The 26,964-nt window shown below is 41.0% G+C and overlaps 1 protein-coding gene and 2 pseudogenes across 1 annotated transcript; 1 reads left to right on the top strand and 2 right to left on the bottom strand.

The window, feature by feature from the left end:
* Positions 1-1,269: 1,269 nt before the first annotated feature.
* On the bottom strand, positions 1,270-2,331 carry LOC105728434 (histone H3.3A-like). Its single transcript, XM_012468800.3, has one exon. It carries the CDS (start codon positions 2,240-2,242, stop codon positions 1,757-1,759), a length of 486 nt encoding a protein of 161 aa, XP_012324223.2. The 5' UTR covers positions 2,243-2,331; the 3' UTR covers positions 1,270-1,756.
* Positions 2,332-5,640: 3,309 nt separating this feature from the next.
* Positions 5,641-6,029, top strand: LOC105728473 (protein LLP homolog; annotated as a pseudogene).
* An 8,285-nt stretch (positions 6,030-14,314) lies between these two features.
* On the bottom strand, positions 14,315-26,891 carry LOC105728465 (pyruvate kinase PKM-like; annotated as a pseudogene).
* Between the last annotated feature and the right edge of the window lie 73 nt (positions 26,892-26,964).

Raw genomic sequence — 26,964 nt, 5'->3', positions numbered from 1 at the left:
TTAATGTTGGGTTTACTCTGATTAAAGACAGTGGTTATCTACGCAACCACATAGTCATTGGTTCCATACAAGTTTACAGATGCTAGGGATTCTTTTGGAGTCAGCTTTTGATAATTCAGTCTTCCACATACTAAAAATGAACTGTAATAGTATAACCACAGATATTAGCTTCATTCCAAAGTCAAAGCCAAATTTCAGTGTAACATTTACAGTAAAATGTATAGACTGCAGTCAAAGCTGCACTTAAGGGGCAAATTTATAATCTTACATGTTTCCACTTTGGAAAAATATAGAATGAAAATAAATAAGCTAAGCATAACATTTCAATCAAAAATAAAGAACTACAAAATAACATAAAATAAATTTTAAAAAGGAAAAATGAAGGAAAAAATATTTTTAAAAATTGAAAAAAAAGGGCCAGGCCTGGTGGCTCATGCCTGTAATCCCAGAACTTTGGGAGGCTGAGGTGGGCGGATCATGAGGTCAGGAGATTGAGATCATCCTGGCTAACATGGTGAAACCCCATCTCTACTAAAAATACAAAAAAAAATTAGGTGGGCATGGTAGCACGCACCTATAGTACCAGCTACTTGGGAGACTGAGGCAGGAGAATCACGTGAACCTGGGAGGCAGAGGTTGTGGTGAGCTGAGATCACACCACTGCACTCCAGCCTGGGCGACAGAACCAGACTTTGTCTCAAAAAAATAAAAATAAAATAAAATAAAGAAAAAAAGAAAGGAAAAGAATACAATGGATGCCATATGCCCCCAAAACTATTTTTTTTTTCTTTTAAAGAACCAATAATATAAACAAATGTCAGGTAGTCTAACTGGAAAAAGAAGATAAAAACACAATTTAGGGAATTAAGAACAATAACAAATTGACAGGTAGAATATTGTTGTTTATTTTAAAAATTATGAATATTTTTACACTACTTCATAACACCTGGACATAAACTTGGAAATATTGATAAAATTAAAATTTTTGAAGAAAAATATATTATCAAAATTAAACCAAGTAGAAATAAAAAGATACCAAAAACTATGGGAGAAATTGAAAAAGATGTTCAATAATTAACTCCCCAAAATGTTTTTGGTCTAGATGGTTTAAAAAATAGATCTTTTTATTTGTTTGTTTTTCTTTTGTTTAGACAGTCTTGCTCTGTCCCCAGAGAGTAGTGGGGTGATCTTGGCTCACTGCAACTTCTGCTTCCCAGGTTCAAGTGATTCTCCTGTCTCAGCCTCCTGAGTAGCTGGCATTACAGGGACATGCCACTATGCCTGGCTAATTTTTCTATTTTTTTTTTATAGTTTAATGTATTTTAATAGCAAACTTACAGGAACAGCACAGAAGACAGACAACATTAAAAACATGTACTTGCATGTAGGACAACTCAGTTAGAAAAGTATAGTGAATGGATAGAATCTACTGTATGATAAAAATGCTACAAACACCATTTAGTTGCCATCAATAAGAAATTTACTTGTTTTAAAAAAATCCAAATGCTGGCATTGTCCAGAAAAATTTAACAGTTTTATTTATAAATATTATAAAGTTGAACTGCTGAAACTTGTTCACTGAAACGTTTTAACTTGCATTAATGCTTTACATCTCCGCATTTATATTAAAAACTCACACACAAATGTAAATGGAAAAACTGCCAATACCTGAGTTCTGTCCCCTATTTTTCCACTCGCAATCATATACTAAGGTACCTTCTGACCCCATGGAAAAAAAATTATCTAACATTCAGAACTACCAATAACAGGAAGAAGAGAATTTTTTTTTTTTTTTTTTGAGAATGAAGTGTTTCCCAACATAGTGGATTCTTAAGCACTGCTCTCCACGTATGCGGCGTGCTAGCTGGATGTCTTTTGGCATAATTATTACACGTTTGGCATGGATAGCACAAAAGTTGGTGTCTTCAAAAAGGCCAACCAGATAGGCCTCACTTGCCTCCTGCAAAGCACCGACAGCTGCGCTCTGGAAGCGCAGATCTGTTTTAAAGTCCTGAGCAATTTCTCGCACCAGACGCTGGAAGGGAAGTTTGCGAATCAGAAGTTCAGTGGACTTCTGATAACGTCTAATTTCACGGAGTGCCACAGTACCAGGCCTGTAACGATGAGGTTTCTTCACCCCTCCAGTAGAGGGCACACTCTTGCGAGCGGCTTTTGTAGCCAGTTGCTTCCTGGGTGCTTTACCACCGGTAGACTTGCGGGCAGTCTGCTTTGTACGAGCCATGGTATAGAGACCTCCTTACTTACCCTCCTTCTCCTTCGGCTGGAGCCCGGCGAGCGAGAGGAGGCGCTGGCGTTGGAGAGCGACGGCAGCGCCGCGGTGGCTGCGAACACCAATTTTTCTATTTTTAGTAGAAACAGAAATATGTTGGCCAGGCTGGTCTGGAACGCCTGACCTCAGGTGATCCACGTACCTTGGCCTCCCAAAGTGCTGGGATTACAGGTGTGAGCCACTGCACCTGGCCAAGAACGGATTCTTTCATGGAAAATATAATTACAATGTTACATGAACTGTTACATAAAATAAAAAAGATGGAAATTTTCTAAGTTTATTTTATAAAATCAGCATAAGTTCTGATATCAAAACCCGACAGAGCACACACACACACATACACACGCAAATTCAGACCAATTGACATTATGAAAGAAATGTAAGGGCCAGCCACTGAGGCTTAACCCTGTAATCCTAGCACATTGGAAGGCTGAGGCAGGATGATCACTTGAAGTCAGAAGTTCAAGACCAGCTTGGGCAACATGGTGAAACCCTGTCTCTACAAAAAAAATACAAAAAATTAGCCAGGCATGGTGGCATGCACCTGTAGTCCCAGCTCCTTCAGTGGGAAGATTGTTTGAGCTTGGGGAGTGGAGACTGCAATAAGTTATGTTCAAGCTACTGAACTTTTGCCTGGGCAACAGAATGAGACCCTGACAAAAAAAAAAAAAAAAATCTGGGTGCAGTGTTTCACGCCTGTAGTTCCAGCACTTTGTGGGGCTGAGTCAGGTGGATTGCCTGAGGCCAGGAGTTAGAGACCAGCCTGGCCAACATGGTGAAACCCCATCTCTATTAAGAATACAAAACTTGGCCGGGTGCGGTGGCTCATGCCTGTAATCCCAGCACTTTGGGAGGCCGAGGCGGGTGGATCACGAGGTCAAGAGATCGAGACCAACCTGGTCAACATGGTGAAACCCCGTCTCTACTAAAAATACAAAAAATTAGCTGGGCATGGTGGCGCGTGCCTGTAATCCCAGCTACTCAGGAGGCTGAGGCAGGAGAATTGCCTGAACCCAGGAGGCGGAGGTTGTGGTGAGCCGAGATCGCGCCACTGCACTCCAGCCTGGGTAACAAGAGCGAAACTCCGTCTCAAAAAAAAAAAAAAAAAGAATACAAAACTTACCCAGGTGTGGTGGCTCATGCCTGTAATTCCAGCTACTCTGGAGGCTGAGGCAGGAGAATCACTTGAACCCGGGAGGCAGAGGTTGCAGTGAGCCAAGATCATACCACTGCATTCCAGTCTGGGCAACAAAGTGAGACTCTTTCTCAAAAAGAAAAAGAAAATAAAAAATAAAAAATAAAAGAAAAGGCAGAGAAGAGAAGAGAAAAAAGGAAGGAAGGAAGGAAGGAGGGAAATTTAAAATCTTAAGTATTTGCAAGTTAAATTCTGCTACTGATTTCAAAAAAATACTAGAAGAGCCATTTGTGATGTTTGGGACCTTGTACTTGGGTGACTAAGGCAGGAGGACGGCTTAAGTTCAGGAATTTGAGGCTGCAGTGAACTATGATCTTACCACTGCACTCCAGACTGGGCAACAGAGTGAGACCCTGTATCTTAAAAAAAAAAAAGAAAAGAAAAGAATTTACTTTGTAACACCTGATCTAATACATCATTTTAATACATCAAAGAGGGTAATCTACATATTTATTTAGATCATTGCTGAAAAGGCATTTGATACAAATAAATATCCACCTTTGAGTCTTGTCTTAGTCAGTTTGGGCTGCTATAGCAAATTACCATGGGATGGGCTAGGTGGTCCAACAACCATTTATTTCTCACAGTTCTAGAGACTGGGAAATACATGATCAAGATACCAGCAGATCCATTGAGGGTTCTTTCTCCTGGTCTGTAGATGGCTATCTTCTCTTTTACACACACACACACACACACACACACACACACACACACACACACACACATTTTTTTTAGAGAGACAGGGTTTCACGATGTTGGTCAGGCTGATCTCGAACTCCTGACCTCAGGTGATCCGCCAGCCTTGGCTTCCCAAGGTGCTGGGATTACAGGCATGAGTCACCACGCCTGACTGATGGCTATCTTTTCATTATATCCTCACATGATGAAAAGAAGAGAGAGATTGAGATCCCATGTCTCCTCCTCTTTTGATAAGTGCATTAATCTCATCATGAGGGTCCTAGCATCATGAACTAATCAAACCCTAATTACCTCTCAAAGGCCCCACCACCAAATATCATCACATTGGGGTTTAGGATTTCAAAATATGAATTGTGGAGAAACATAGACATTCAGTCCATAAAAATGCTAATAACAAGAAACTAGGAATTGAGTGAAACATAATAATCAAGAATACTTTTATGAAATCCAGGTAATATCACACTCATACTTAACCTTGAAATACTAGGCTTCCATTAATGTAAGGACTACAAAAGAGAATCTTCCCTTATTACCATTATTTAACAAGTTCTGTAAATTCTAGCAATTAAAATAAGATGTAAAACAAATAAGAAGGATAACTATGAAAAAGAAAAGATAAATGTATCATTATTTACAGATGATAAGGTTGTGTATATTCATAACTAATAAAAAAGTTAAATAAAGTAGGCAGAAAAGAAAGTAGTCACTGAGCTGGGTGCTGTGGTGCATGCCTATAGTCGCAGCTATGTGGGAGGATCTCTTGAGCCAGGAGTTTGAGGCTGCAATGTGCTATGATCACACCTGTGAATAGCCACTGCACTCCCACCTAGACAACATAGCAAGACTCTGAAAAAAAAAAAGAAAAAGAAAGAAAGAAGGAAAATGCAACCACTGACACCACTCTATTCAAAAACGGTCTTGTACATATACATCTGAACACTCTACCAAGTTCTATTCACCATTCCCTCTCCTCCCAGCAACAGTTAGAAGTAAACCCTAAACTGTTTGAGCAGGAAAATATATAGTCCTGGGTAGCTGAACTAGAATGGGGTGTGTGTGTGTGTGTGTGTGTGTGTGTGTGTGTGTATTTGTTTCAGAGATAGAGTATTGCTGGCTGGGTGCGGTGGCTCATGCCTCTGATCCCAGCACTTTGGGAGGCCGAGGCAGGCAGATTACCTAAGGTCAGGAGTGCAAGACCAGCCTGGCCAACATGGTGAAACTCCATCTCTACTAAAAATACAAAAAAATTAGCTGGTGTGGTGGTAGGCACCTGTAATCCCAGCTATTCAGAAAGCTGGGGCAGGAGAAGAATTGCTTCAACCCGGGTGGCAGAGGTTGCAGTGAGCCGAGATCGTGCGGTTGCACTCCAGCCTGGGCAATAGAGTGAAACTCTGTCTAAAAAAAAAAAAGAAAAAAGAAAAAAGTTGCGTGTGTGTTTTTGTTTCTCAGGTAAAACATGGCTAAAAGCTCATGTAGTAAGTGGAAAATAAAGATGTGTGCTGAAAGAGAAAAAAGAATGCCCCAAAGGAGCTCAGCAGGCTTAAAAATATTCTCAAAGTAGACAGTGGTATTTTAATGAAAGATGTTCAAGAGATAGCAACTGTGGTGGTACCCAAACCCAAACATTGCCAAGAGAAAATGCAATGCGAGGTAAAAGCTGAAAAAGATAACATGAAAACGGAGACTGATATTAAGAGAAACAAAAAGACTCTTCTAGACCATCATGGACAGTACCCAATATGGATGAACCAAAAGGAAAGAAAAAAGCTGAAGGCAAAGCAAGAGAAAAGAAAGGGGCAAAGAAAAGCAAAAACAGTGAAGGTGGCCAAGGGTTTGGCCTGGTAGACTCTTAAACCTTGGAAAATGCCACATGGGATAGATGGTGGATTAGAATGTATGCACATGTATACTTTGATTTCAACTCCCACTAATGAAAACTATTCATTTTCCTATTTTAACTTGGCCTTTTTTCTTCAATTCAAACCTAGCATAACTCCTCAAGTTTGTTTTGGGAATTTGAATAAAATACCATTTTTTATACAAAAAAAAAAAAAAGAGAGAGATAAAGATAGAGTATTACTATGCTATGTTGCTGGGGCTGGACACGAACTACTAGGCTTAAGCAATCCTTCTACCTCAGCCTCCTGAGTAGAATAGCTGGGACTACAGGCATGTGCTACCATGCCTAGCTGAAAATGGGTTTTCACGTCAGGGTGCCATGGTATGAGAAATCCAAGAGCAGGGTCCTCTAAAGCCTTGCTACTCAAAATGTGATCTGTGGACCAGCAGCATGGACACCCCTGGGGAGTGTGCAAAAATGAGGAACCTCAGGCCTCTTCGGACCAATTAAATAAGAATCTGCAGATCCTAAATTGATTTGCATGCACTTTGGAGATTAAACACACTACTATAAAATGGGTGGCCCAGAGCAGTGTTTCTTTTCCTTGGTCTAAGGTCATTACTGCACCCCTATGACAGGGTGCAAAGCAGGACAGGCAGAGTGCAGGCTGGATTTCAGATCCCTTTCTCCTTTTGAGTATCATTATGTAAAATGCAACTGTAGGGGAAGGCTCTGGTAAGTGTCATAAATGTTTGATTTTTTTTTTTTTTTTTTTTGAGACAGAGTCTTGTTCTGTCACCCAGACTGGAGTGCAGTGTCACCATCTCAGCTCACTGCAGCCTCTGTCTCCCGAGTTCAAGCGATCAAGCAACCCTACTCTTGGATTTCTCATGTCATGCCACTTTGACATGAAAACCCATTTTCAGCTAGGCCTGGTGGTACATGCCTATCGTCCAGCTACTCAGGAGGCTGAAGCAGAAGGATTGCTTGAGTCTAGGAGTTCACGTCCAGTCTGAGCAATATAGCAATACTCTATCTCTATCTCTTAAACACACACACATACACACACACACACACACCCCATTCTAGTTCAGCTACCCAGGACTCATGAAGGATCATGGCTACTGTATAGAAATGGAGCAGCAAGAAATGGCAGGCACACATATTGCGTATATCTCCTCTGCTCACACACATACTCTATTGTCCCATTGGACTTCACTTACAAAATACAAGTTTAAAGATAACGCTATTAAGAATTTCAAGATGGCAACAGTAGAGCTTAAAACCTCCAGAGTAGCTGGGATTACAAGTGTGCATCACCATGCCTGGCCATCAGAAATGTTTTAAACAGGCCGGGCGCGGTGGCTCACGCCTATAATCCCAGCACTCTGGGAGGCCGAGGAGGGTGGATCACGAGGTCAAGAGATCGAGACCATCCTGGTCAACAAGGTGAAACCCCGTCTCTACTAAAAAATACAAAAATTAGCTGGGCATGGTGGTGCGTGCCTGTAGTCCCAGCTACTTGGGAGGCTGAGGCAGGAGAATTGCTTGAACCCAGGAGGCAGAGGTTGTGGTGAGCCGAGATCACGCCATTGCACTCCAGCCTGGGTAACAAGAGCAAAACTCCATCTCAAAAAAAAAAAATAAATAAAGAAAAAAAGAAATGTTTTAAACAAGAAAATGACTTGATAATATTTATAATTTAGTTCATTCTTGTGATACAATGAATTGGTGAAAAGCAACCAGAGCTGGCTACATTTTGCAGGACATAGTACAAAATAAATATGTAGAGCTTGTTAAAAAAGCATGAAAATATGATGTTAAAGGTACTACAATATAAAGCTTTTTCTATTCCTCTGCAGTCTTTGCCTTCACTTGTCATGGTGTTTCTTATTTGTTATGTAATATTGTTCTAAGTAAAGGAAAATTGCTATTTTTAATTATTACCAAAAATGTTACCATTTTATCTTTATATTGTGCAATGCCAGCTTTAAATGCAAACATAAGAACATTTAACTCATAAAAAGAATCACTGAAATTGCACAATTTATATTCCTTTTATCTTTTTGTTTTTATTTTTAATATTCTTTGGGGAATCAGTTAATACAATTTGTATTTAAATAGCAGATACATGCATATATAATTTGTCTGCTCAGAACACTGGAAATGCTGCACAAAACCAACTCAGTTGTGTGTCTCTCAGTTATTTTTTTCTTTCTTTCTTTTTTTTTTTTTTTTGAGGCGGAGTTTCGCTCTTGTTACTCGGGCTGGAGTGCAATGGCGCAATCACGGCTCACCGCAACCTCCGCCTCCTGGGTTCAGGCAATTCTCCTGCCTCAGCCTCCTGAGTAGCTGGGATTACAGGCACGCGCCACCATGCCCAGCTAATTTTTTGTATTAGTAGAGACGGGGTTTCACCATGTTGACCAGGACGGTCTCGATCTCTTGACCTCGTGATCCACCCGTCTCGGCCTCCCAAAGTGCTGGGATTACAGGCTTGAGCCACCGCACCCGGCCTCTTTCTTTCTTTTTTTTAAAGACAGGGTTTCACCATGTTGGCCAGGCTGGTCTTGAACTCCTGACCTCGGGTGATCTGCCTGTCTTGGCCTCCCAAAGTGCTGAGATTACAGGCGTGAGCCACCACACCCGGCCACTTTTTTTTTTTGAGATGGAGTCTCACTATATTGCTCAAGCTGGCCTTGAACTCCTGTCTCAGCTTTCTGAGTATCTGGGACCACAGGTGCACAATACTATGCCTAGTTTCTCTCACTTTTTGATAGGTGTACATTCTACCAACATGCTTTTTTTTTTTCTTTCTTTCTTTCTTTTTTAAGACGGGGTTTCATCATTTTGGTCAGGCTGGTCTTGAACTCCCGACCTCAGGTGATCCTCCCACCTTGGCCTCCAAAGTGATTGGATTACAGGCGTGAGCCACCACACCTGGCCTCTACCAACATATTTTATCCTTGGCCTACTGATAAGTAGGTGAGTAGGGAGGGACTGAAAGTAAAGTGAATTACAGGTTCGCTATCTTTCCCTTTCCTACTATGTTATTATGTTCAGCATAAATTTCGGCTAATACCAGGAAGAAACATGAACAAAAAAGAATATCATGGGACTCTGTGGTCATAGAAGTTTCTTTTCTCTCTCTTTTTTTTTTTTTTTGAGATGGAGCCCAGGCTGGAGTGCAGTGGTGCAATCTCCGCTCGCTGCAACCTCCGCCTCCCAGGTTCAAGCTATTTTCCTGCCTCAGCCTCCTGAGTAGCTGGGATTACAGGTGGCCACCACCACACCTGGATAATTTTTGTATTTTTAGTAGAGATGGGGTTTCGCCATGTTGGCCAGGCTAGTCTTAAACTCCTGACCTCAGGTGATCTGTCCACCTCAGCCTCTCAAAATGCTGGGATTACAGGCATGAGCCACTGCACTCAGCCCAGAAGTTTCTTAGAATGTCATTACCTTCTTTGTTCCTTCAAAACAAGATCTGATTCCCCAGTGGAAAGCATGGCCTTTCTGTGCTCACTGAGGCTCTGCACACTTCTTTTGTACTCACTTTGAGCTTTACTGAACTCCCACATATCATGGGTCCACTGGAATCTTGTGCTCATGAGGCATCATGGCTACTGTATGGAAATGGAGGAGCAAGAAATGGCAGGCACACATATTGCATATATCTCCTCTGCTCACACACATACTCTATTGTCCCATTGGACTTCACTTACAAAATGCAAACTTAAAATTAAGAATTTCAAGATGGCAACAGTAGAGCTTAAAACCAAGCATGGAGCCCTTTGTGACTGCACAGGTCATTTGCCCGTCAATTCCACTTTGAAAGCCACAACAGAGGCAAGAAGACCAATATAGAGGGCACTAAAATAATCAAAGTGAAAAAAAATGGTGACTAAGACTGTTATCCATTGATGTTGGCAAGGGCAAATTCAGTGGAGTGATGGAAGCAAAGGTGAGAATGCAGGGGGCTACAATGTGAGTAGATCAGCATACAAGGCAGATGTAGACAACTATGGGGATCACTCCACCAGCATAGAGACCCCTCAGTGTCTCCGCCATTACGGAGTTAGAGCCCGGACATATTCTTCCCCCGCTGAGGGTAGTCGAGCTGAGGAAAAAAGAAGGAAGTGATAGAGGCCTGAGTTTGCAGAAGCCTATTCTTGATCCACTGAGCTAATGGCATGTCTGGGTGAGGCCTGCGTGACCATTTACGAGACTATTGTCTCCCTTGAAGTTCCCGTTCTGGGCTGGTTTTACGACTCTGCTTACCTGCATTTACTAAATCCTGTGATCACTCACATGTTACTAGAAAATTGCTACCCCTCAAATTATCGCTTGCCTTGATGTTACTTACTGTAACTGTAGTTATTGATAAGAGGATAAGAATCTTTATAGGATAAGAATCTTTTGTTTGTTTTGTGTTCAGTGACCTCTGGATAAACCTGTATGCTACCCGCTCCCCTGCTTACTTTGTAATTTTCTGTTCCCTCCTGATAAAACTTTTGTAATGGGACCTACGTCAGTCACTGTATGAAAAAACATATATAAGCTCCTGTGCACCAGAAATAAACTGCTGTCTTGGGCGTGGCCTGACAGCCCTCCAGACCTCATTCTTTTCTGTCATTCTTTTCTTCCGCGCACTCTCTCTTCCAGGTATTGGGACCCTCTTGCTGGTCAAGAGACCCCTGGCAGATGTGCCGATCTCACAGACCACAACAGACAACTATTTTTTTTTTTTGAGATGGATTCTTGCTCTGTCACCCAGTTTGGATTGTAGTCGCACGATCTCAGCTCACTGCAACCTCCATCTCTCACGTGGGTGGGAGTGATTCTCCTGCCTCAGCCTCCTGAGCAGCTGGGACTACAGGTGCATGCCACCATGCCCAGCTAACTTTTTTTTTGGATTTTTTTTTTTTTTTGAGACGGAGTTTCGCTCTTGTTACTCGGGCTGGAGTGCAATGGCGCGATCTCGGCTCACCGCAACCTCCGCCTCCTGGGTTCAGGCAATTCTCCTGCCTCAGCCTCCTGAGTAGCTGGGATTACAGGCATGCCCCACCGTGCCCAGCTAATTTTTGTATTTTTAGTAGAGATGGGGTTTCACCATGTTGACCAGGATGGTCTCGATCTCTTGACCTCGTGATCCACCCGCCTCGGCCTCCCAAAGTGCTGGGATTACAGGCGTGAGCCACCGCGCCCGGCCCTTTTTTGTATTTTTAGTAGAGATGGGGTTTCACTGTGTTAGCCAGAATGGTCTTGATCTCCTGACCTCGTGATCCACCCACCTCAGCCTCCCAAAGTGCTGGGATTACAGGCATGGGCCACCATGCCTGCTGACAACTCTTTCAAGAAATGTGGCCATAAAAAAAGGATGAGGGATAACTTGGTAGATAGAAGGGAACTTGAAGGCAAGGGATATTATAATTTTTATGTAAAGTGATTTGAGACATTTAAAAGTGGGAGAAGCCAGAAGAGAAGGAGAAGTAGAAAATAAAGGAGAAAAAAGAGATAATCTATATGCCTAGGCTTTTAGAAGGTCAGTTAAGCTCCACAGCAAGGGCAAGGATCTTTGTTTTGCTCACTGTTTTGTGCTGATAATATCACATCAGTTTTCCAGGGCTTTCATAACAAAGTATCACAAACTGGGTGGCTCAAAACAACAGAAATTTGTTGTCTCACAGTCCTGGAGGGTAGAAGTCTGAAATCAAAGTTGGCAGAGCCATGCTTCCTCTGAAACCTTTCTTGCCTCTTCTCAGCTTCTAGTGGTATTCAGGCAATCTATGACATTCCTTGGCTTGCAGCTGCATAACTCCAACCTCTACCTTTATCATTACATAATGTTCTCTCTGTGTCTCTGTTTTTATGGCCATCTGCTTATAAAGACAGCAATCATATTGGATTGAGACTTACTCTACTCCATCACTTGGTTTTAACTCGTTATATCTGCAATGATCCTATTTCCATTCTGTGGTACTAGGGATTAAGACTTCAACGTATCTTTTTTGGGAAGATATAATTCAACCAAGTAAATTCTGTATTTGTTGAATAAATAAATGTGATTCAGAACACTGGGGGAGAAATTTGCCTTACCCCTCAGGACACCATTCTATTGTAGTGAGAGGAATGAAAAACAGTGGATTCATATGAAAGCTGGGGTAAGGAAATTGTGTCATCTGACAACATCAAAATTCTCCATGAAGAGGGAGGTAAAATCGTATTTTTAGGTGAGGAAAGAATTGAGATAGGAGAAGAAGGAGTGAAGAAATGTGGAGGAGAAAGGAAGTCTGAAGAAAGAAAACTTGACAAAGGAAATAAGAATTGCCTTGTAGCATTTAGAGCCTGGTTGAGTTGGAGACCATAAATTTATGGTGGTATAAATCTGTGCCGCCATGTGATTTCTGCAGCAAGGCTCAGTAATACTGGCATGTTACTGGGAAAGTCAATTGGTTGAATCAATCCATAGCTGGGGTTTTTCTAGGTAGTGTTACAGACCAGTGGGTTCTTCTTGCCCATCTCACAGAAAAGCCAATATACTGAGATAGCAGTGTTGCAGTAGAGTTTAATTATAGCAAGGCGACTAAATGGAAGGATGGGAGATATTTCTCAAATCTGCCTCCCCAAGAACTCAGAGGTTAGGGTTTTGAAGGATAATTTGGTGGGCTGGATCTATGGAATGAATGCTGCTGATTGGTTAGGGATGAAATCATAGAGAAGTTGAAACTGTCCTTGTGCACTGAATCAGTTTCTGCATGAGGGTGTTGGAGAGTCACAGGACCCATAGTGTCAGTTCTGTGGCATGGGTCACAGGTACAGCTAGCATCTGCAGGATGCAGAAGTCTGAAAAATATCTCAAACACCAGTCTTAGATTTTACAATAGTAATGTTATTTATAGGAGCAATTAGGGTTACAAATCTTGTGGCCTCCAGCTATATAACTCCTGAACAGTAAGTAACATAAAAAAGCAAGCTAGGGAACAATGGATTGTTATCGTTTAACTGTGTCTGCATCTTCACAGAATTCATGCCACTCCCACAATTCTAACCTTGTTCATTAGCTTTAGGGAGGCAGTTTTGGTCCCTGAACAATAAGGGGGTTAGTTTTAAGAAGGAACTGCTTTCATCCTTGCTTTAAACTATAAACTAAATTCTTCCCATGATTAGCTTGAACCATGCCCAGGAATGAGCAACAGTAGGTAGACCTTGTGAGGTTAGAAGCAAGATAGAGTCAGTTAGGTTAGATTTCTCTCATTGTTATAATTTTTGCAAAAGTGGTTTCAGTAGTTGTCCAGGAAAGAAGACAGGGGAAGAAAGTTGGGAATATTGCATGAGAGAGTCACTGATAAACCTTGAAATTAGGCTGGATATGAAACGAAGTTAAAAACAAGTAGGATTTGATACGAAATGCAGAGGTCCTTAACTTTTCATGCCGTATACCACTTTGCCAGTCTGGAGGTTAATAGGCTCCTTCTCAAAAAATATTTTTAAATGTATAAAAGATGCTCTTCAGGGCCAGGCGCGGTGGCTGAAGCCTGTAATCCCAGCACTTTGGGAGGCTGAGGCGGGTGGATCAAGAGGTCAAGAGATCGAGACCATCCTGGTCAACATGGTGAAACCCCGTCTCTACTAAAAATACAAAAAAAAAAAAAAAAATTAGCTGGTCATGGTGGTGCATGCCTGTAATCCCAGCTACTCAGGAGGCTGAGGCAGGAGAATTGCCTGAATCCAGGAGGCGGAGGTTGCGGTGAGCCGAGATCGCACCATTGCACTCCAGCCCGAGTAACAAGAGCGAAACTCTGTCTCAGAAAAAAAAAAAAAAAAAAAAAAGATGCTCTTCAATTTACAATGAGGTTATGTTCAGATAAACCCCATTGACAATATTGTAAAGTTGAAAATACTGTAAGTTGAAAATGCATTTAATATAACCAACCTAGTGAACATCATTGTTTGCCTAGTCTACCTTAAACGTGCTTAGAACACTTATTTTATATTTTAATTAGGCAATATAATCTAACACAAAGTTAAAAGATTGAATTTCTCATATGTTTTATCAAATACTTTAGTAAAATGAAAATCAGAATGGTTGAATGAGTATTTGATTTACAGTTTCTACTCAAAATGTATTGCTTTCACACCATTGTAAAGATAAAAAATTATAAGTTGAACCATTATAAATTGGAGACCATCTGTATAAGATAATAAATGAAACTCTTTACATTAAAATACAACTATCAAAATATTTAAACAAACTAAAAGTGTCCTATAGTAATATATGTGCTTCTTTGCGTTAAATTATAAAATCTGTGACAGGCTTAAAGGGTATCATAATTTCTAGGTAGAAATAATGTAGAGGTTTATACATTTGTATCTGATCTGAACTGTAAGATACATAAAAATAGCTGTGGGTCTCGGTTCCTGTGGGAAAGTAAGAGCCTAACTCTGGTGGGCAAGTGGGAACCTTGCTCCAATTTGCAATAATTGCCTTTCTAATTACATGGACATTAGATGCCTTGTGAATGTGAGAGGCAAACACCATAACCACATCCCGTTCTACCCCAAGCTTCAGATCCTGGATGTCTTTTTCTGATATGGCAAGCAGGTCCACAGCCATCCAGGAAGGTCTACACCTTTTTTGCTGCCCAAGGAGCCACCTTTTTCCACTGCTATTACCAGAAGGTCAGTACCTTTCTGCTCCACCTGCAGAAAACTAAATTATTCTATCTGTAGATCTTGCTGCCCACTTCCACTACCTTGCAAATGTTCTTGTCGTCCAGCCACAGGAAGTTCTCATCATAGTTTTCCATGTAGGCATTATCTAGTGTGATCTGAAGATAGCTCCTTTCTTCAGCTCCACCTCCATGGGGACATTGCCCTGCGTGAGCCCAGTTCAGATATCAGGCCCTTTAGTGTCCACAGTCACAGCAACTGGCCACTAAAGACTGGGGTCAGAAGCAAAGCTTTCTATAGTTGTGCACATGTTCTTGATGGCCTGTGTGTGGTACTCGTGAGTTCAGACAGCCATATTAATTCCAGACTTAATCATCAACATTTCCACTGATCAGGAAGCTGGGCCAATAGTACAGATGATGACAGTGTTCTGGGCTGTGGGGGTGGCCAGTCAATGTTCAGGCAGCACACATGCTCCAGCAGTGTGTCAGCCACGACCACAGACAACTACTGAGTCTGAAATGAAGGCTGTCCTGGCTTCATTGTGGGGCTTCCACTTGACTTCTGAGGTCTTCTGGCATTTTCTGGCTCAGACTACTTGCAAATGCAGAGAGGTGAGGAGCCAAAGGACGTTCACTCCTGTCCGTTATATATGTTTTATTTCCAGAATGTCTATTTGATTGTTTTCATGTCATCCAAATTATTTTTGATGGTCTTTTATTTCTTTATCATATACCAGTGTATTTCTTTATTTCTTTAAACATTTTAACATATTTATTTTATAATTTTTATTTAAAATTTCTGTATCTGAAGTCCTGTGAGTCTGGTCTTGAGGTTTGAAGATTTTCCTAATTCTTTTTCATGCTGGCTCAATTCCTTGCGTGTTTTAGATTTTTTTTTTAACTTCTAAATGTTTTTAAGTTGACATATTATAATTGTACCCCATATTCATGGGGTACATAGTGATGTTTCAATATATATCATGTGTAGTCATCATATCAGGGCAATTAACATATTCACCATCTCAAACATTTATCATATTTTTGTGTTAGGAACATTCAATATCCTACTTCAAGTTATCTGAAACTATATATTATTGCTAACTATAGTCATCCCACAGTGGTGTAGAACACTAGAACTTATTCCTCCTATCTAGCTATAATTTTATATCCTTTAACAAATCTCTCCCTATCTTCCCATCTCCCATACCATTCCCAACCTCTAGTATCCTTTGTTCTACATTTTACTTCTATGAGATCAACTTTTTTTAGCTTCCACATGAGTGAAAACATGTGGTGTTTAACTTTCTGTTCCTGGCTTATTTCACTTAACATAATGTCTTCCAGTTCCATCCATGTTGCTGTCATTCTTTTTTATGACTGAATAGTAGCCCATTGTATATATGTACACCACATTTTCCATTTTTTTTTTTTTTTTTGAGACAAGGTCTTGCTCTGCTGATCAGGTTGGGGTGCAGTGGTGCTATCATGGTTCACTACATGGCTCATTGCAGCCTCAGTCTCCTGGGCTCAAATGATCCTCCCACCTCAGCCTCACAAGTAGCTGGGACTACAGGCACACACTACTGTACTTGGCTAATTTTTAAAATTTTTTGCAGAGATGGAATCTTGCTATGTTGCCCAGGCTGGTTTTGAATAACTGGGCTCAAACAATTCTGCTTCAGCTTACCAAAGTGCTGGAATTGCAAGTGTGAGCCACTGTATCCAGCCCACATTTTCTTTTTTTTTTTTTTTAATTTTAAAAATTTCTTCAATCCCAACATGCAAGACACATTTTCTTTACTTATCTGTTGTTGGACACCTAGGTTGATTCCATATCTTAGCTATTGTGAATAGTGCTGCAATAAACATAAGGATGCAGATGTCTCTTTGGAAAAAAAATAGCTGTGTTTTCTATTGGTGACAAACCCATAGATATTGCTAGTATATTGTGGTGTACAGTCTACATTTGTTATTGAAGGAAATGCTAAACTTCAGTTAGTGTTTAGTAAAAGTATACATATTTTCCCCTGTCCAAGTTCATAGACTTCTTGAATTTTATCCATGGCTCTCTATGGGATAGTGGAATCTCAGATAAAAAGAACTGGAGTGAAGGGAGAAAGTGGAGGAAGTCAAAGAACTGATAAACCAATTGTTTGGACATTGACATGTGAATATTAGTCACTTATACTCAGGTAGAAGAGTGTGTAAAATGTCATATTAGCTATTGTGGTTGAAACCCCAACATTCACTCTGTCCCCAAATGATTGGTCCATATCAATCATAGTAATGCCATTCTCCTTCATAGTAAGTAGTTTAGTAATGGATACTTGATCTAATACTAGTAAATGAGATGTGAAGTGTAGTCTGTCAGAAATTTCTGGAACTGAGTTCCTCATTCTCAAGAAGAAATAAAATAAGAGATAATCCCTCTTTTCCTCTGGCTAATGTTGTGTCTATATAGATGTCTGGAACTGCTGCTGCCAGTTTGTGACCATGAGAGAAGCCATCCTGAGGGCAACACTTATAGACCTAGGGTGGTGGAGTGGAAAATGGAACAAATCTGGGTTCCTAGTATAATAACTGTGCCCTTAAATCAATTTACTTTCATTACCTCTGAGCTTCCTTTTATGAGAGCTTAGAAATTTGGCTGGGCACAGTGGCTCATGCCCGTAATCCTAGCACTTTGGGAGGCCGAGGTGGGCAGATCACCTGAGGTCAGGAGTTCAAGAACAGCCAAGCCAACATGGCAAAACCTCGTCTCTACTAAAAGTACGGAATTAAAAGTACAAAAGTACAAAAATTAGCCGGGCGTGGTGACAGGCGCCTGTAATCCCAGCCACTCAGGAGGCTGAGGCAGAAGAATTGCTTAAACCTGGAAACATGGGAGGCAGAGCTTGTGGTGAGATGAGATTACGCCACTATACTCCAGCCTGGGCGATGAGAGAAAGACTCCATCTCCAGAAAAAGAAAAAAAAAAAAAAGAAAAGAAATTTAGGTATAGTTTAAGCCATTTGGAGTTTGATGTTATATTCAGGTAAAAGCATCTTAAGACAGAGATGGCGTTTTATTAAGAGATATGTATGGAAGAAATGTTGACATATAAAAGGTATATTTTGGAAAGTTATTTTTACATTGAAATCAGGCATAGTGGCATGTTACTGTAGTCTCAGTTATTTGGGAGCCTGAGGCAGGATTGCTTGAGCCTGGGAGTTAGAAGCTACAGTGAGCTGTGATCAAGCCACGGCACTTCAACCTGGGAAAGAGAGTGAGACATTGTCTCTTAAAATATACTCATACACACACACACACACACACACACACATATACACACAGAGAGACACATATATACTAAACACACACACACACATATATCTTGAACCCTCCTTTGCTGGCATTAAATTCTCCAGTTTTCAGTTCTTTACCTTGTCAAGTACAGTGGCTTACACCTGTAATCCCAGCACTTTGGGAGGCTGAGTTGAAAGCATCACTTGAGCCCAGGAGTTTGACACTAGCCTGGGTAACAGAGAGAGACCCTGTCTCTACAAGAAAAAAAAAAAGGTAGTCAGTTGTGTGTAGTGGCATGCACCTGCTAGTTCCAGCTACTTGGGAGGCTGAGGTGGGAGGATGACTTGAGCCAAGGAGTTCGAAGCTGCAGTGAGCTATGATTGTACCACTGCATTCGAGCCTGGGTGATATAGAGAGACCCTGTCTCAAATAAATAAATAAATAAATAAATAAATAGTTTAATCATCTGTTCTGTGAAAAATATTACAAAGAAGATAATGTCTAAATTCAGATTGGAACTCAATTTTAAGTTGTCATATAAGTGTATTATGTTCTCTTATTTTTGTACAAGGCAAAAACAGTGGAAATATTTCATTAATATGAATTTTTAAAAAATTATATGGCTATCAGAGAATATAGTATGCAGAGTTTTTATTTTTTATTATTATTTTTTTAAGACAGGGTTTCACCATGTTGGTCAGGCTGGTCTTGAACTTCTGACCTCAGGTGATCCACCCGCCTTGGCCTCCAAAGTGCTTGGATTACAGGCGTGAGCCACCATGCTTGGCCCAGTATGCAGTTTTAAACAGTTCGATTAAGAAACTAGGCAGGCCGGGCGCGGTGGCTCACGCCTATAATCCTAGCACTTTGGGAGGCCGAGACGGGTGGATCACAAGGTCAAGAAATCGAGACCATCCTGGTCAACATGGTGAAACCCCGTCTCTACTAAAAATACAAAAAAGTTAGCTGGCCATGGTGGCACGTGCCTGTAATCCCAGCTACTCAGGAGGCTGATGCAGGAAAATTGCTTGAACCCAGGAGGCGGAGGTTGCAGTGAGCCGAGACCGCGCCATTGCAAACAGCCTGGGTAACAAGAGCGAAACTCCGTCTCAAAAAAAAAAAAAAAGAAACTAGGCATTATTTGAAAAACGAGAAGAAAAATACTTATGGCTTCAGTTACTCAATATTCTGTTCTTAGAATTTTTTAACTGTTTGAAATGTTCATAATGAAAATATGGGGGATAGGCCAGGCACGGTGGCTCAGGCCTGTAATCCCAGCACTTTGGGAGGCTGAGGTGGGCAGATCACGAGGTTGAGACCGAGACCATCTTGGCCAACATGGTGAAACCCCATCTCTACCAAAAATACAAAAATTAGCCGGGTGTGGTGGTGGGCGCCTATAGTCCCAGCTACTTGGGAGGCTGAGGCAGGACAATCACTTGAACCCAGGAGGTGAGGATGCAGTGAGCTGAGATTGTGCCACTGTGCTCCAGCCTGGCCACAGATCAAGACTCCGTCTCAAAAAAAAAAAAAAAAAAAAAAAAAGATGGGGGATATATAGGTTGTTAGGTTAGGAGATCATGAAGTAATCCCATAGAGCAGAAAAGGTAACAGAGAGAAAATCAGAATATTAGATGTTGGTCAAATTGTTCTACCTGAGCCAAAGGGAAGGGGTAAGAGACATACATAAAATTTTTAGCAAGATCGATTGGTATCTGTCTTTATATCTATTTTTATATCTATCATCTGTCTATCTATCTATCTATCTATCTATCTATCTATCTATCTATCTATCTATCTGTCTATCTCTAATCTGTTTTTGAGACAGGGTCTGACTCTTGAATCCAGGGGTTCAAGTGATTCCCCCGAACCTCAGCCTCCGGAGTAGCTGTGACTACAGGTATATGCCACCATACCCAGCTAATTTTTAAGTTTTCTTATAAAGAGATGGTCTTGCTGTGTTGCCCAGGCTGGTCTCAAACTCCTGGGCTCAAGTCATCCCTGTGTCTTGGCCTCCCAAAGTGCTGAGATTATAGGTGTAAGTCTCCACTCTTGTTTTTTTTTTTTTTTTTTTTTTTTAAGATAGATCACGCCTGTAATCCCAGCACTTTGGGAGGCCAAGGCGGGTGGATCACGAGGTCAAGAGATCGAGACCATCCTGGTCAACATGGTGAAACTCCGTCTCTACTAAAAATACAAAAAATTAGCTGGGCATGGTGGCACGTGCCTGTAATCCCAGCTACTCAGGAGGCTGAGGCAGGAGAATTGCCTGAACCCAGGAGGCAGAGGTTGCGGTGAGCCAAGATCGCGCCATTGCACTCCAGCCTGGGTAACAAGAGCGAAACTCCATCTCAAAAAAAAAAAAAAAGATAGAGTCTCAGTCTGTCACCCAGGCTGCAGTGCAATGACACGATCTTGGCTTATTGCAACCTCTGCCTCCTGGGTTCAAGAGACTCTCCTGTCTCAGCCTCCTGAGTAGCTGGGATTACAGGCATGCACCACCACATCTGGCTAATTTTTGCATTTTTAGTAGAGAGGGGTTTTCACCATGTTGGCCAGGCTAGTCTGAAACTCCCGATCTCAGGTGATCCACCCGCCTCAGCCTCCCAAAGTGCTGGGATTACAGGAGTGAACCACTGCGCCTGGCCCGTGCTGTGTTTTTAAGTCATGAGAAACTGCTAAGGAATTTTACTTAGCTGTTTCTACAGATCACGTATTTTTTAACTGAAGGAGCTGATGGACTTAACTTATTTGAACGTAGTGGCTTACAATATTGTGTTTACTGATATGCACAGAAACACCCAACTTTATTAACAGTTATAGCTAATGCATGATGACAAGCACTATATTAAACATTTTATATGCATTCTTTCTTTCATTTCCTTTTTTTTTGAGATGGAGTCTTGCTCTGTTGCCTAGGCTGGAGTGCAGTGGCACAACCTCGGCTCACTGCAACCTCCACCTCCTGGGTTCAAGCAATTCTCCTGTCTCAGCCTCCCAAATACCTGAGACTACAGGCGTGCGCTATCACACCCAGCTAATTTTTGTATTTTTAGTAGAGATGAAGTTTCACCATATTGGTCAGGCTGGTCTCCAACTCCTGACCTTAGGTGATCCTCAGGTCAGGAAAGCTGAATCTGCCTCAGCTTCCCAAAGTGCTGGGATTACAGACATGAGCCACTGCGCCTGGCCCTCTTTTTTTTTTTTTTTTGAGATGGAGTCTCACTTTGTCAACCATCCTGGAGTGCAATGGCACTATCTAGAGGCTCACTGCATGTAAAGTGTCCCTAAAGCATATGCTCTGAGTGGAATATCCTGAATTTAATCACAAAGAGAACATATGAGAGCACTGTAGAATCATGAAGACATTACACATCTAATATGGACAGGTGGGCCATGTTTGTGGCAGCAGGAAACTGCACTGTTCTGTTACAGAACTAGCCAGAATATAAAATCAAATTGTGAAGAAACACAATATCTTTTGTTGGAAATTAAATCAACATAAAAAACTCACAGATTAAAAAAAATTTATTGTATAAATTTCAGACACGTACAAAAATAGAGAAAGAGTATAATAAACTCCTGAGCCCATCATCCAACATTAACAATTATCAACTTCAGGCTAATCTTGTTTCATCTATACCCTTCAACCACTTCCTTTGTTTCCTTTATTATTTTGAAGCAAATCTCAGATATCATTTCATCCATAAATAATTCAGTATGTATGTCTAAAAGATACAGCCTCTTTAACAACAAAGAGCCAAATGCCATTATCACACCTAACAAAGTCCCAATTATTTTTTAATAGATGAAATACCCTGTGTTTAAACATATATCTCATAAATGTCATGATTTTTTTCCCCAATATTGAATGAGAATCTAACTGGGATGCAAACATTGAGAATGTTGATATATCTTTTCAGATCTTGATTTATAGGTTACCCATTCATCTCTTGTTTGGTTGGTTTCTTTCCTTGCAATTTATTTGTTATAGAAATCATTTGTGGGCTAGGCGCGGTGGCTGACATCTGTAATCTCAGCACTTTGGGAGGTCAAGGCAGGCGGATCACTCGAGGTCAAGAGTTTGAGAACAGCCTGGCTAACATGGTGAAACCCGGTCTCTACCAAAAATACAAAAATTAGCCAGCCATGGTAGCAAGCACCTGTAATCCCAGCTACTCAGGAGGCTGAGACAGGAGAATTGCTTGAACCTGGGAGGTAGAGGTTGCAGTGAGCTGAGATCGTGCCACTGCACTCCAGCCTGGGCAACAGAGCAAGACTCCATCTCAAAAAAAAAAAAAAAAATCATTTGTAGAGTTTTTTATAGTCTGGATTTTGCTGATTGGATCTCTGTAATGCAGTTTAACATATTTCTCTGTCATCTGTAAATTGGTAATTATATCCAGAGGCTTTATCAAATTCATATTCATTCTTGTTTTCAGGCAAGAGTCTGAAATAGGCAGTGGCAAATTCTTTCTTCAGGGACATATAATATCTATCACCTCTCTTTTTTGGATGTTAGCAGTCATTGATATTTATTGCTTATATAAATTAATTTGTTAGAATGTTGCAAAATGATGATATTCTAATTGTGCCAATCTTTTTTCATTGTTCACTGGAATATATCAATAAAGACAAACTTTTTGTCACCTTTTATTTGGTTATGTCAGTACAGTTGGTATTGGAAAGTCCCTTTATCTGCAGTTCTGAAAGTGATGATTAGCATCCTTTAACACTACTGAATTCCGTTTTTAAAAGTATCATTCTGAATTCATAGATTTGAAGATATTTTCTGTCTTTTTCTCTATTATAGTTCAATAATAGACAAATTTTCCATCTTTGGAAAGTGAGAGACTCTCCAAGTTGACTCCTGAGTTCTTTTAACATAACTCTAGCAGTCTTGCTTCCTACTATAGCAAGGTGCAACAAGCTCATCTTGTACATTTCTTGTCCCAGATCTGTTTCCTTTAGTGATAAGTAGTATTTAGAGGACATAATCTGGGCCCTAGGGTTAGGGTTCATAGATTTTGATGCATATGAATCATACTTGGAGTTTCTTTGTTTTCTTTCACAGTGGCTCCCATTTGACTAAGAGTGAAATCCTTTCAATGACCCAATAATCGCAGCACTTTGTGAGGCCAAGGTGGGCAGATCACAAGGCCAAGAGATCAAGACCATCCTGGGCAAAACGGTGAAACTCTGTCCTACTAAAAATTACCTGGGCGTGGTGGCGCATGCTTGTAGTACCAACTACTCAGGAAGCTAAGGCAGGAGAATCGCTTGTACCCACAAGGCCGAGGTTGCAGTGAGCCAGGATAGTGCCACTGCACTCCAGCCTGGCAACAGAGTGAGACTCCATCTTAAAGAAAAAAAAAAAAAAAAGAGCCATTAAGCCCTACATAACCTGCATGCCTTGCTTCCTTTCTCACTATGCATGCTCCTTCCTCTGGAAGGAGCTATGGAAATGACCTTTTCCCAGATAAATGCATAGCTCAATCTCTCACCTAACAAACGGTGAGAGATTTAGATATCTAAATCTCTGCTTAATTAGTCTCACCTTTTCATTGAAGCCTATTCTGTCAACCCCATTTACTTTAATTGCCTCTCAGATGAGAGAATCCCCATTTGAAACTGCAATATTTATCAGCTCCCCAAACCTACTTCCAATATCTCATATCCTATTTTTTCTCTGTCATTTCTCATTTTCTAATATACTTGATAATTTATTTATTATGTAATATCCTTCTCATCTTCCTAAAATGTAAGCTCCACAAGGGCAGAGATTTTTGCTTGGTTTACTACTGTATCTTTAGTGCCTTGGATAGTATGTATACATGGTAAACATTCAGGATATTTGTTTAAAGAATAAATGAATGCAAACCTTAGAATATTTCTGAATCATCACACACTTAGTCTACAGTATGGTTCAATCTCCTGAGGAACAGATTGAATTGAAAGCAAACAATATCCTTCAAGAAAGTGAGCTATATCAATATGTGGGGACAAGTCCATGAACTTCAAAACTATCCTGATATCTCTGGGCATGTGACCAAACTCTGAACAATGTGTATCTCCATCTCTCTCTCTCTCTCTCTCTCTCTCTCTCTCTCTATCTATCTTTTTTTGAGACAGGGTCTTGCTTTACCTAGGCTGGTCTTAAACTCCTGGGCTCAAGAGATCCTCCTGCCTTGGACTCCCAAACTGTTGGGGTTACAGGCAAGCCACCATACCTGGCCACAGTGTTTGCATATTCTTTTTTCTTTTCGTTTTTTTTTTTTTTTTTCTGAGACAGAGTCTCTGCTGCCCAGGCTGGAGTTCAGTGGTGCAATCTCAGCTCACTGCAACCTCCGCCTCCTGGGTTCAAGCGATTCTCCTGCCTCAGCCTACTGAGTAGCTGGGATTACAGGTGACTGTCACCATGCACAGCTAATTTTTATATATTTAGTAAAGATGGGGGTTTGCCTGTAATCCTAGCACTTTGGCAGGCTAAGGTGGGTGGATCACTTGAGGTCAAGAGTTCAAGACCAGCCTGGCCATCATGGTGAAACCCCATCTTAAAAAAAAAAAAAAAAAGATGGGGTTTCACCATGTTGGCAAAGCTGGTCTTGAACTCCTGACCTCAGGTGATTTGCCTGGCTCAGCCACCCAAAGTGCTGAGATTACAGGCATGTGCCACCATGCCTGGCCACTTTTTTCTTTTTTTAAGGGCGAGTCAATGTACATTCTGTTTCAAAGAGAAATTTAACATAAACTCAGAATCTCCATCAGCAATGAAATTTAAGTCAGAATTAAGATGTATCCCAAACAGTACACCTTACTATTGCTCCAGAGTAGTTTAATGCTTGTTTTCATTGAAGCAATTAAACTGATCAATTATTAGCAACAATTCCCAAACTGTACTTTTGTTAGTTTTATTATTTTTATCTTTTATTTTGAGACAGTCTCACTCTGTAGCCCAGGCTGGATGGAGTACAGTGGTGTGATCTTGGCTCACAGCAAACTCTGAGCCCTGGGTATGAGCGATTCTCCTGCCTTACCCTCCCAAGTAGCATGAGCCACCATGCCTGGCTAATTTTTGTATTTTTAGTAGAGATAGGGTTTTACCATGTTGGCCAGGCTGGTCTCAAACTCCTGACCTCAAGTGAACTGCCTGCCTTGGCCTCCTGAAGTGCTGGGATTACAGGCATGAGCTACTGTGCCTGGCCCCAGACTAACTATACTTTTGTATAAAAGTAGTTGATTAAAATTATTTGGTATAACTGTGGCCACTCACTTATGGTCCTCAAGGAGGACCACTTGAGGGCAGGAGTTCAAGACCAGCTTGGGTGACAGAATGAGCTCTCATCTCATTGCTTTAAAAAAAAAAATAGCAGCTTGGTGAGGAGACTCACACTTGTAATCTCAGCACTTTAGCAGGCCAAGGTGGAAGGATCACTTGTGGTCAGGAGTTTGAGAGCAGCCTTGGCAACATAGTGACACCCTGTCTCTAAGAAAAGTAATACAAATCAGCTGAGCTTGGTGGCATATGCTGGAGAATCTCCTGGCTATTTGGGAGGCTGAGTGGGAGGACCCCTTGAGCCCAAGAGTGCAAGGTGACAGTGGGTTATCATCAGGCCACTGTATTCCAGCCTGGGTGACAGTATAAGACCTTGTCTCTAAAATAATGATAATAATAATAATGATAAGGTTATTTGGCCTGTATTTTTATTGCTGCTCATATCCATATTTTTAATGCACTCAATGTGTTTTTATTGATGGTGTGGCCTCCAGTTATTAAAAATATGCCTATGAGCAGTAATACAGACATAGTGCAAATAACTTCAACTTTTTTTCTTTTTTGAGAAAGGGTCTCACTCTTGCCCAGCTAGAGTGCAGTGGCACAATCATAGGTCACTGCTGTCTTGAACTCCTGGGTTCAAGCAATTCTCTCATCTCAGCCTGCCATGTAGCCAGATCCTCCAAGTAGCCCAGCTAATTTTTTAACACTTTGTAAAGATGGTCTTGCTATGCTGCCCAGCGGGTCTCAAATTCTTGGCCTCAAGTGATCTTCCCACTTTGGCCTCTGAAAGTACTGGGATTACAGGTGTAAGTCACTGCACCTGGCCTAATCAACTATTTTTGTACAAAGGACAGTTTGGGGTTTGTTGCTAATAGTTGGTCACTTTAACTGCATCAATAAGAACATAGGTATTGCCGGGCGTGGTGGTTTACACCTGTAATCCAAGCACTTTGGAAGCCAAGGCGGGCGGATCACCTGAGGTCGGGAGTTCAAGACCAGCCTGGCCAACATGGTGAAACCCCTTCTTTAAAAAAAACAAAAAAAGAAAAAAGAACATAGGTATTAATTAAACACATTAAACTTCTCTAGGACGCTAGTAAGCTATGTTCTTTGGGGTACATCTCAATTCTTTTGCTCATCACTGATAGTGATTCTAGGTTTACATTATACTTCTTTTTGGGGTATTCAAAAATACAAAGTTGGAAGGCCACAACAGCTTCCAACTTTTCTCACTTCTATCTCTTTTGGAGAATTTAAATCACACCGCCAGTTCCACACTAAAAAACACGTTGAATTCCATTCTATAAGACATTTTATGGATGCCGTTACATTGTCCTAGGGACCAAGTTTAAAGAGAGATTAAAGGGAAGTCTCTGCTTTAGTAGAACTGACACTCCAGGTCCAGAGAGGGAGAAACAAATAATCACAACACGATATACAGCTCAGTCTGTAGTATAAATGGAGAGGGCCTTATTCTACCTTGTTTTCAACAACACCTTTCTATAGCACATCTGATCCTCTGTCATTACCTGTCACAATTTTCCAGCCCTTTCCTGTTTTTTTTTTTTCCCTTCCCTAATCAGCTTGGGATTACAAGGTCAATACAGTAATTTTAGCACTTTTACCTGCATCCTCAATACACCTGGCCCATTATTGCTCTGCTCCTCTTGGTCAGTTTATCCCTGATTTTGGATTAATCCAGTC

The sequence above is a fragment of the Aotus nancymaae genome, unplaced genomic scaffold, assembly GCF_030222135.1.
Source record: "Aotus nancymaae isolate 86718 unplaced genomic scaffold, 86718_ANA_hifiasm-v0.15.2.pri h1tg000040l, whole genome shotgun sequence".
Taxonomy (NCBI): Eukaryota; Metazoa; Chordata; class Mammalia; order Primates; family Aotidae; genus Aotus; species Aotus nancymaae.
This window is presented reverse-complemented; position numbering and strand designations above follow the sequence as displayed.

What these genes read in the sequence shown, in the direction of transcription:
- LOC105728434 (XM_012468800.3), bottom strand. Translation starts at nt 2,242, where the DNA reads ATGGCTCGTACAAAGCAGACTGCCCGCAAGTCTACCGGTGGTAAAGCA.